We start from the raw sequence: 12,194 nt of genomic DNA, 5'->3' as shown, positions 1-12,194 counted from the left end.
TGTGTGACTCAGGCAATTAATTACTGAGGTCGTAGCTTCTGCCCCTCTGAGGCAGGATGCCGGCAGTTCTTGGGTCCCAGCAGTGCCACTGGGAGCATTGGCCACTGCTGGGATTGCAGCAGGCCCTGGACCCAGTCAGTGATAGAAGCCAAAGAAGAAGATAAGTGGGCTCAGGGCTCACCGGTGCCAATCAGCCAGCCCCAACGACGGGTTGGGGGGGGTCAATCGCAAGGGCGGGGGATTCTTTTAGCGGGGGCAGCATGTGCTGCAGTGGGGGCCCCTCCATAAGGCACAGGGTGCCCAATCAGGAGGGATCACCCCCCCCCCCCCCCCCCCACAGCCTGCAAGGGGGCCTCCAGGTTTTACTGGGGGGCCTTCCCAAGTGTCAGAGTGCCCATCGGTCACTGGTAAAACACCAGCAGCAGCAGGAAGAGGCCCTTAAGTGGCCATTAATTGGTCTAAGGGCAGGTGGGTCACCTGCCACCTCCCCCAACATTGGTAAAATACCAGCAGAGGCAGGTAGGTGACGGGCATGGCAATCCCCACCATCCCACCTGATTTTATGCCCCCCTGCCCCCATTTCCCAGCCCGCTCCCCGGGGGGGTTGCAGGGCGGGTGTGGGATGATGGTGGAGGTGGGCGGGGGGGGATAAATTCTGGCCATAATAGTGATTTTAGTTTATATTACTCTTACTTGGCATCTGATGTTTGCGTGTTCAAACTTATAGGGGATGTAAGAGCATTCTTACATAAATTTCAACACATAGGGCTGAAATTTACTGTTCTCTCGATGTTTCACATCGTGGCACGGGGGCTGGTAAAATGCTACAGGTAGAGGCCTGCCTCGACCCACGATGTTGAGAAGGGTCTGCCGCACTTTGCCACCTGGGAAGGCCCCCCCAGTAAAACCTGTAGGCCTCCTTGCAAGCTGTGGGGGGGGGGGGGGGGGGGGGTGATCCCTCCTGATTGGGCGCCCTGTGCCTTATTGTGGGGCCCCCGCTGCAGCACATGCTGCCCCCACTAAAAGAACCCCTGGCCCTTGCGATTGGCGCCCACCCCCCCCCCCCCAACCCTACGGCGGGACATCAGGGAAGTCCCCCCCACCGCACAGCGGCGGCACTACAATCGACATATGGTAATGATTACTTACCTATGCTGATAATGCAGCCCGCCGCCTCTCCACCGACACTGCTGGATATTTCGTTGAACAGGCGGCCGGCACATGCCGTCCCATTCACAATCTGTAAAGCCGTCTGGTCCTCATTCTGCATTACGGAAGGGAGGAGGGAGGGGGATACACAGGGGTCTAACTCTACATTCTTAAAGGGAGGGGGTCTGGGATTACTGGAGGGAAAGCTATTCTGGCATAAAGGGAGGTACCGTGTACCATCCCTCCGTTAACAGTGTATGCTCTGTGTTTGTGAGGGGGCAATGGCACACTAGGCACCCTGTGTGTGGGGCGGGTGCCAGAAAGGGCAGGAGCATTAAGGTGTTATGGATGGTGGGGGCAATCGATTCAGCTGGTAGGATCTTGATGTGGTAATGCTGTGCCACTGAGTGTTGGCCAAGATGGGCAATGCCATGCAACGCTACATAGTTGATCCAGGAAAGCAGCTGATGTACCCATCAACACCAAACCATGCCCTGTTAGGAACCTTTGAATACATGCAGGGTTCAACTTTATTTATCACAAGGAAATAGGTATGGCTCATCCTACATTGTGTGATCCTCTGCACGTGATGATCCATATGCGCCAGAGGCAAAATCAGCAGGCAGGTGCAATCCTCGTAGAGGCCCCCAGTCGTGAGCAGCACCCCCCAAGGGAAGCTCGCCATTACGGTTGCCGTGCATCTACAGGCCCCACATGACATGCCATCGGATGTCAGAGCACCAGTGTTAGAGGAAATTGCGCATATAGAGAGGGTGGTGACACGTCTATGTGCCCTGCTCAAGGATGACCTGTAGCCCACAGGCTCCGGTGGACGTCCCATGCCTTTCTTCCTCATAGTGGCAGCAGTTCTCAAGCCTGATGCCTCTGCAGCCTTTTAGGGGCCCACCAGAGACCTTTGTGGGGTCACACAGTGAGCAGTGCACCGCTGCATCAGGGAGGTCACCAGTGCCCTGCACCAGAGGGCCAGCGAGGATGTCTGCTTCAGGACGGATTCTCACAGCCAGGCCCAGAGTGCCATTGGTTCTGAACCAATAGGTTTTAATAGGAGCCATAGGTTGTAATGTTCATAGACTGCACTCATGTGGCCATCAGATCTACTGGCAGGCTACCACCTGCAGGCGTAACCATTAAAAGAGCCCTCTCAATCTTGGTGAAGCTGGTATGTGAACTCCGCAGATGTTTGCAGTGAATGTGACCGCTTCTCAGGCAGCTGCCATGACACCTGGGTCTTGTGCCAGTCCCGGCTGCCACTGCTGTTCACTGAACTGGCTCAGATGGAGGGGTGGCTTCTTGGAGATAATGGCTATCCTTTGCAGACATGGCTCCTGACCTCAGTGAGAGGCTCCACCACTGTTGCCGAGGATACAGTGCCAGCCACTGAGCTACATGAGCTACCATTAAGCAGGAAATCGGCATGCTGAAAGAACGCCTCCAATGTCTGTATGGATAGGGTGATGCCCTGTACTACGGGCAGAAAAGGCTAGCTCCTTTCTTTGCTGCTCTGCACAACTACGCACCCAATAGGGAACAGGCGTGGCATGATGAGGAGAGATGTCAACAGGATTCCTCCTTGGACTATGAGGACGCTGAGGACCTACAACATGAAAGACGCATGGGAGGGCAGATGGCACCCAGGCTCTGCACGCAGGGCTAGCAGTGAGGTAGGGATGTACGGAAGTGACTTATCAGACAAAGGCTGTCTGCTCCATAGGAACCGACATGAGCTCTGCAAGCCACACATCACCCTCGCTCACCTGCTGTGCACCAGTCCACATCTGCAGCAACCCTGTGTAAACCATTAGAGGCAGCAGCTGACTGAGCCAATGTCCATGTCACTGCATCCGTGGAGACGCTTTTGTGAAATAGCGGCATGGCAATGATATTGCATACATTGGCTCTTCTGAAGAGCCAACGGTGCAAAGGGAGGTAACATTGGCGCTACATGCTGACACACATCATTCACACAGAGAAAAGGACACATGTTGGTGAGGAACATTTAGTGAAAGACATATTTACATTAATATAAAAGCAAAATACTGCAGATGCTGGAATTCTGAAATAAAAACAAGAAATGCTGGCATTTTATATTTACATTGCTGTGACATCCGTGCATTCCTATTTGTGTCAGCGTGTTCTCTGTAAACTTCTGTAATACCTTTTATGGTCTATTTAAGTCTCACATCCTGGAATGTGCAAATTTACGATTATTTACCCAGGTGCGGCACGCCTACAAGAAGGAATGTTACACTTGAGTGGGAGAAGAGGATCACAACTTAACAGGACAGTGGGACACAGCAGGGTAAGTATGTGGCAGCAAAGCAGAAAGTGCTGGGGTCACTCAGCAGGTCAGGCAGCATCTGTGGAGAAAGAAGCAGAGTTAACTTTCAGGTCTGTGAACTTGGACAAGTTAACTCTGCTTCTCTCACCACAGATGCTGCCTGACCTGTTGGATTTTGGCAGCACTTGCTGCTTTGCTGCCAGATTGACATCAGCCCCACTCTTCAGCAGTCAGGTAAGTATTCTTTGACAGCTGTCAGGAAGCAGGTGCTGGGGTGCTTAAAATAGGGTCCCAGCACCTGCTGCACAACTGTCAAAAACTCTCTCACTCTGCCAAATGTCCCGCCTCTCCCCAAGTAAAATTGGTGGGGGGGGCCGGGGGGGTGGGGGAGGCTCAGCGCAGTGATGCTAATGAGCCCCCGTGCATAATATCGTAGGGGCTCTATGGCGGCACCCCAATAAAATTCAGTCCATAGTGTTATTATAAAATAATTAAGGCTTAATTTGAGATGACGCAAGCTAAAATATATTCTCATAGCTCGTGAAGCGCCCAAGTTGCTCACAGGAGCCTATTCAATTTTTTCGGCAGGGAAATAGTGTTCAAAGTCTAAACTGTTAAATATATGTTGTCTGATGCTTGATTTTAAAAATAAAAGAAAGGCTCAGTAGTGTTTTATGTAACAAAATAAATGGCACATTTTTCTTAAATATTGGAAAGCCCACAGTGGACAGGGGTGTGTGAGATTGGGGGGTGGCTGGGCAGGGGGGGTCAGTGGATTTTAACTTGGGCAGCCAGGCAGGAACAGGATTGCATCAGACCTAAAATCATGGTGCTGCACTTAACTCCCACATTCCTGCTCTAATTCTGCCTCTTTCTGAGGGGATTTACAAGGGTGGTCGAAGCATCCACCTGACTTGATGGGAACCTCATTAAAGTAAGCAAATTCAGTTGCTACAATGTACATAGTACCCAGATGCAATTTCAAGGTACAAATGGGTGGCAACCTGTACTGTGCATGAAAGACCATTAGAGAAATGATTGAGTGGTGAGCAGCAGAAGCGGTGGTCCTTACTAAGACTGCTGCTGGCTGTTCTTAAAATATCCTGGAGTCTTTTTTCTGATTCTGATTTAGTGAAGTGAGATGTCGCAGTGAGATGTCTGTTCAGGATGTGCAGCTAGCTGGGAACATGGAAGTGAGGCTTGGGTCCCTGAATGGTTCAAGAATGGGCATGTGTCAAAATCAACCCTCCTAAATTTATATTCACGACAAATTACAAATGTATTAAATCATTACCAGTGCAAATTAGTCAAAGTGACAAATAACTTCTTTAGTAACCACTTTTACACCGTGTTTACTAATTGTGTATCGTTTACTCACAGGACTAGTCCATTCTAGAAGAAGCAGGATGAAATATTTAGCACGTCCAAATGACTGTTACAGCTTTTCTAAACCAGGAAAAGAAGAAGCCGTAGATTATGGGATTGAATGTAGAATTCAAGTAACCAAACCAAACAAGGGCATCAAACAAAACAGGCGGGATTGAAAAATTGACAAAAGCATCCATTGAGGTGCAAATGAAAAATGGAGACCAACAAATCAGGAACACGCCCATCACTAGCCCGAGAGTTTTTGCAGCTTTTCTTTCATTGTTTCGCGAAGATCTACTTCTTTTATCTTCGATGTTTTGAAATTGAATCATTATTCTGTTTATGCTTCTGACCTGTTTGATAGCCACAAAATATATTTTACAATAAATACACAACATGGTGACTCCCGGGATGTAAAAGGAAATCAGTGAGGTAACCACCCCTGATATTTCACTAAATATAAGAGTACAGCTCCCATAGCAAGCAATATTATTGTAGTAAAATTCTTCAATTCCTTTTATATTTAAGTTTAAAAAGATTAAGCCAAAAGCAAAAACAGCTGACGCAGCCCAACTAATGAAGACCATTATCTGTACTGAGAAGAATGTTATTCTTGTTTTGTATCTCAGTGGGTCACACACTGCATAGTAACGGTCAACAGAGATGAAACACAGATGTAATATTGAAGCTGTGCTGAGCATAATATCACAGCTGGAATGAAACTTGCAAAACAACTGCCCAAAATACCAACATGTTTCTACAGACCTCACCATGCTGTAAGGCATAACCAAACATCCCAACAGAAAATCAGCAGTAGCCAAAGAAAGAATAAGATAATTGGTGGGTGTGTAAAGGTGCTTGAAATGGGAAATTGAAATGATGAGTAACATGTTACCAATAACAGTAAAGAGAATTATTAACAGCATAAACATATACATTGTAAGCCGAAGGATGTTTGATCGGTTTGCTTTAGGGCAAGATCCATTTACAAATTCATAACAGCACTGAACAGCTCCTGCTGTCCCAGAGAGATTTGTGTCCATTGTACTTCCTTTTAAAAGCTCATTGGTATTTGATTTCTCAACCTATTCCGAAGCCTTTATTGAAGATTTTACTTTGTTGCTCCTCTTCATCACATCAACATGCACTAGAAAAGGTGCAAAACGGAAATAAATAATATATTTCAATTCTACTATTTACACTAACAAGCTAGAATGTTTTAAATGTCACTAGTTTATGTAAATTAAACAATCTTTGATGACAGTAGCATAGTACAGAGATGGTAGCATTTTGATAATGTTATTGGACTAGTTATTGAGAGGTTTGGGTAATGTGCTTCAAAGGCCTTGATTACATCACCCATAATGTCATGAGATTGTTCTGACGTTTGAAATAAAATCAGACATATTTTGGAAAAGGTAACATTCTTTGGTAAAAGGACTAGTATTTCTAGTTAGTCACATTTTATTTTCTAATTTTTCTTTCTCGTTTTTGGGATGTGGGTGTCTCTGGCAAGGCCAGCATTTTTTTTATATTCATTCATGGGATGTGGGAGTCACTGGCCAGGCCAGCAGTTACTGCCCATCCCTAATTGCCCTTGAGAAGGTGGTGGTGAGCTGCCTTCTTGAACCGCTGCAGTCCATTTGGGGTAGGTACACCCACAGTGCTGTTAGGAAGGGAGTTCCAGGATTTTGACCCAGCGACAATGAAGGAACGGCGATACAGTTCCAAGTCAGGATGGTGTGTGACTTGGAGGGGAACTTGCAGGTGGTGGTGTTCCCATGTATTTGCTGCCTTTGTCCTTCTAGTTGATAGAGGTCATGGTTTTGGAAGGTGCTGTCTAAGGAGCCTTGGTGCATTGCTGCAGTGCATCTTGTAGATGGTACACACTGCTGCCGCTGTGCGTCAGTGGTGGAGGGAGTGAATGTTTGTAGATGGGGTGCCAATCAAGTGGGCTGCTTTGTCCTGGATGGTGTGGAGCTTCTTGAGTGTTGTTGGAGCTGCACCCATCCAGGCAACTGGAGAGTATTCCATCACACTCCTGGTGCCTTGTAGATGGTGGACAAGCTTTGGGGAGTCAGGAGGTGAGTTACTCGCCTCAGGATTCCTGGCCCCTGACCTGCTCTTGTAGCCACGGTATTTATATGGTTACTCCAGTTCAGTTTCTGGTCAATGGTGATGTTGATAGTGGGAGATTCAGCGATGGTAATGCCGTTGAATGTAAAGGGGAGATGGTTAGATTCTCTCTTGTTGGAGATGGTCATTGCCCGGCACTTGTGTGGCGCGAATGTTACTTGCTACTTATCAGCCCAAGCCTGGATATTGTCCAGGTCTGCTGCATTTCTACATGGACTGCTTCAGTATCTGAGGAGTCATGAATGGTGCTGAACATTGTGTAATCATCAGCGAACATCCTCACTTCTGACCTTATGATTGAAGGAAGGTCATTGATGAAGCAGCTGAAGATGGTTGGGCCTAGGACACTACCCTGAGGAACTCCTGCAGTGATGTCTTGGAGCACAGATGATTGACCTCCAACAACCACAACTATCTTCCTTTGTGCTAGGTATGACTCCAGCCAGCGGAGGGTTTTCCCCCTGATTCCCATTGACCTCAGTTTTGTTAGGGCTCCTTGATGGCATACTCGGTCAAATGCTGCCTTGCTGTCAAGGGCAGTCACTCTTGCCTCACCTCTTGAGTTCAGCTCTTTTTTTCCATGTTTGAACCAAAGCTGTGATGAGGTCAGGAGCTGAGTGGCCCTGGCGGAACCCAAACTGAGCGTCACTGAGCAGGTTATTGCTAAGCAAGTTCTGCTTGATGGCACTGTTGATGACACTTTCCATCACTTTACTGATGATTGAGAGCAGGCTGATGGGGCGGTAATTGGCCGGGTTGGACTTTTCCTGCTTTTTGTGTACAGGACATACTTGGGCAATTTTCCACATTGCAGGGTAGATGCCAGTGTTGTAGTTGTTCTGGAACAGCTTGCCTAGGGGCGAGGCAAGTTCTTGAGCACAGGTCTTCAGTACTATTGCCGGAATATTGTCAGGGCCCATAGCTTTTGCAGTATCCAGTGCCTTCAGTCATTTCTTGATATCATGCGGAGTGAATCGAATTGGCTGAAATCTGGCATCTGTGATGCTGGGGACTTCAGGAGGAGGCCGAGATGGATCATCAACTCAGCACTTCTGGCTGAAGATTGTTGCAAATGCTTCAGCCTTATCTTTTGCACTGATGTGCTGGGCTCCCCCATCATTGAGGATGGGGATATTTGTGGAGCCACCTCCTCCAGTAAGTTGTTTAATTGTCCACCACCATTCGCGGCTGGATGTGGCAGGACTACACAGCTTAGATCTGATCCGTTGGTTATGGGATCGCTTAGCTCTGTCTATCGCATGCTGCTTATGCAGTTTGGCATGCAGATAGTCCTGTCTTGTAGCTTCACCAGGTTGACACCTCATTTTGAGGTATGCCCAGTCATTTATTGCCCATCCCTCATTATCCTTGAGAAGATGGGAGTGAGCTGCCTTCTTGAATCGTCACATCCCACAGTGCTATTAAGGAGGGTGTTCCAGGATTTTGACCCAGTGGTGATAAAGTTCCAAATCAAGATGTATGTGACTTGGAAGGGAACTTGCAAGTGTGGTGTTCCCATATGTCTGCTGCCCGTGTTCTTATAGGTGGTGGAGTTTGCGTGTTTGGAAGGTGCTGTCGAAGGGGTCTCAGCGAATTGTTGCATTGCATCTGAGAGATGGTACACACTGCTGCCACTGTGCGTCCGTGGTGGTGGAGGTAATGGATGGGGTGCCGATCAAGAGGGCTGCTTTGTTCTGGATGGTGTCATGCTGCACTCATCCAGGCAAGTTGAGAGTATTCTGTCACACTCCTGACTGGTGCCTTGTAGATGATTGACAGGCTTTGGCGAGTCAGGAGGTGAGTTACTCACTGCAGAATTTTCTGTCTCTGACCTGTTGTTGTAACCACAGTATTTATATGGCTGGTCCAGTTAAGTTTCTGGTCAATGATAACCCCCAGGATGTTGATGGTGGGGTGTTTAGCAATTGTAATGTTGTTGAATGTCAAGGGGAGATGCTTAGATTCTCTCGCTGGAGATGGTCATTGCCTGGCACTTGTGTGGCACAAATGTTACTTGCCCAAGACTGAATTTTGTCCAGGTGTTGCTGCACGGACTGCTTCAGTACCTGAGGAATTGCGAATGGTACTGAACACTGTGCAATCATCAGCAAACATCCCCACATCAGACCTTATGCTGGAGAGAAGGTCATTGATGAAGCAGCTGAAGATGGTTGGGCATTGAACACTACCCTGAGGACCTCCTGCAGCGATGTCCTGTGCCTGAGATGATTGGCCTTCAACAACAACAACCATTTTCCTTTGTGCTAGGTATGACTCCAACCAGGGTGTCATACTTAGGTTCTGATCTTATATTGGCTTATCAGTCATACATCCAAAATGATGGACTCTGTAATGAATTTGTTTTGCTGCGTAGAGAAAGGTTTGTCTGAATACATTTAATTATCCAAGTAGAAAAATAGTGTTTTAACGTCCTACAATATTTTATAATTGTATATAAAGTATAGATATAGCAATGTAATATATATAAATGAACTTACCTTTATTTTATAAACCTATTTATGGAAATCCTCTTTTGTCTGAGGTACATATCCACAATGGTTTTATTCTCATTCAACATAATGTCTGATATGATAATCTGTGGAGCAAGTCAAGTCATGTTTAAGTACAGTTTGATATGCCAGTATTTATCACAATAATAAATGATATATTATTTAAGTAAACAAAGTAAATGTCTGCTTTTCCACGTATTGTTTCTCCAAAATGAGTTTTACTTCATACAATGATAGCTAATGCGTTGCAATATTTAAGTTGTAGCAGAAATTACAGCTATTGATTTTCTTATACAACAATCATTTTGGAATAAAAACAAAATACTGCAGATGCTGTAAATCTGAAATAAAAACAAGAAATGTTGGAAATACTCTGCAGGTCTGGCAGCATCTATGGAGAGAGAAGCTGAGTTAATGTTTCAGGTCAGTGACCCTTCATTAGAACTGGCAAAGGTTAGAAATTTAATAGGTTTTAAATAAATAAAGCAGGGGTGGGGCAAGAGATAACAAAAGTAAAGGTGTTGATAGGACAGGGGCACAGAGAATAACTGACCAGAAGGTCATGGAGCAAAGGCAAATGGTATGTTAATGGTGTGATGAAAGACAAAGCGTTAGTGCAGAGAGGGTGTTAATGGACAGAAAAATGAACAGCCCTGGCCCAAAGCACAAACATGAAAAAAAACTGGGCAGGCACATGGTAAGAAAAATAAATGATGAAACAAATTTAAAAAAAAAAAGAAAAAAGAAAAAAATAACTGAAAATAAAAAGGGGGACCCGTCATGCTCTGAAATTATTGAACTCAATGTTCAGTCTGGCAGGCTGTAGTGTGTCTAATCGATAAAGGAGATGCTGTTCCTTGATCTTGTGTTGATGTTCACTGGAACACTGCAGTAAGCCCAGGACAGATATGTGGGCATGACAGCAGGGGTGTGTGTTGAAATGGCAAGCAACCGGAAACTCGGGGTCATGCTCTTCTTTCCAAATCATTTTGGAACATCTACTTAAAAAGTTGAACAGTCCCTTTTATTTTCAAGAGCATTTGGACATCTTACCCTTAGCTCCCCTTTTATGAAATCCGAAAATAAGTTCAACATGCAAACTTTGCTGTTGAAATATTTCATTGATTACAGTTTGTACAGAGTAGACACATGTTGAACAGTGTAACTGACCTTTGAGTTTGAGTCAATTTTAACCAATTATTTACTTAAAGCATTTAGTTATACTGTTTCTATACAAAGATCTTGATCAAATCTGATACTGAGCTATTTATATTGTGTAGGGATCAGTAATATTGTTACTAGATTGGGTATACATCACCTATAACGTCACAAGGTTATTTTGATGTCTGAAATAAAATGAAAAAAGGAAATAATTTATAGTTTGGAAAAATAACACACATGGTAAAAAAGAGTAGTATTTTTAGCATGACTGATTTTTCTTAATAACTCAGAGGGTAAGAATCCTGCAGCGAGTAACTCACCTCCTGACTCCCCAAAGACTGTCCGCCATCTACAAGGCACAAGTCAGGAGTGTGATGGAATACTCTCCAATTGCCTGGATGGGTGCAGCTCTAACAACACTCAAGAAGCTCGACACCATCCAGGACAAAGCAGCCTGCTTGATTGGTACATCATCCACGAACATTCACTTCCACCACCACCGACACACTGTGGCATCTACAAGATGCACTTCAGCAACGCACCAAGGCTCCTTAGACAGCACCTTCCAAACCTGCAACCTCTAAGACCTAGAAGGATAAGGGCAGCAGTTGCATAGGAACACCACCACCTGCAAGTTCCCCTTGAAGCCACACACCATCCTGACTTGGAACTATATTGCCGTTCCTTCACTGTCGCTGAGTCAAAATCCTGGAACTTCCTTCCTAAATTTGCAGATGACACTAAATTACGGGAGATGTGGTGAGCGGGGGTGGTGGTGGGGATTGTCAATATTGAGGAGAACTGCAGTAAATTACAGGAGGACATTAATCAACTTGCAGAATGGGCAAATAATTGTCAAATAAAGTTCAACACAGATAAATGTGAGGTAGTGCATTTTGGTAAGAAGAATAGGGAGGTCACTTATTACTTGGAAGGTGTGAGTCTAGGTGGGATAGAGGAACAAAGGAATCTCGGAGTACAAGTACACCAATCACTAAAAGTTGCTCCACAGGTTAGCAAGGCCATAAAAATAAACTAAGCACTCGGCTTTATTTCTGGAGGGATATAATTGAAAAGTAGGGAAGTTATACTAAACCTGTATCAAACCTTGGTTAGATCATTGCGTGCAGTTCTGGTCACCATATTATAAAAAGTATACAGAGGCACTGGAGAGGGGGCAGAGAAGATTTAGAAGGATTATATCAGAAATGCGTGGGTACAGATATCAGGAAAGGATGATCAGGCTGGGTCTCCTTTCTCTTGAAAAAAGAAAGCTGAGAGGTGACCGAATGACGGTCTTTAAAATAATGAAAAGTGTTGATACAGCGGATGTAGAGAAAATGTTTCCACTTGTGGGGAAGAGCATAGCTCAAGGCCATCAATATAAGATACTTACCAAGAAATATAATAGGAAATTCAAAAGAAACTTCTTTACCCAAAGAGTGGTGAGAATGTGGAACTCACTACCACAGAGAGTGTTTGAAGCGAATAGATAGATGCATTTAAAGGGAAGCGAGACAAGCATATGAAGGAGAAGGGAATAGAGGGTTACGATGATCGATTTAGGTGAG

General features: G+C 45.5%; 1 protein-coding gene across 1 annotated transcript; it reads right to left on the bottom strand.

The window, feature by feature from the left end:
• Positions 1-4,863: 4,863 nt before the first annotated feature.
• On the bottom strand, positions 4,864-5,859 carry LOC137352511 (trace amine-associated receptor 1-like). Its single transcript, XM_068018060.1, has one exon. It carries the CDS (start codon positions 5,857-5,859, stop codon positions 4,864-4,866), a length of 996 nt encoding a protein of 331 aa, XP_067874161.1.
• Between the last annotated feature and the right edge of the window lie 6,335 nt (positions 5,860-12,194).

The sequence above is a fragment of the Heterodontus francisci genome, chromosome 3, assembly GCF_036365525.1.
Source record: "Heterodontus francisci isolate sHetFra1 chromosome 3, sHetFra1.hap1, whole genome shotgun sequence".
Lineage (NCBI taxonomy): Eukaryota > Metazoa > Chordata > Chondrichthyes > Heterodontiformes > Heterodontidae > Heterodontus > Heterodontus francisci.
The sequence above is the reverse complement of the archived record's forward strand: the minus strand, read 5'-3'. Positions and strand labels throughout refer to the sequence as shown.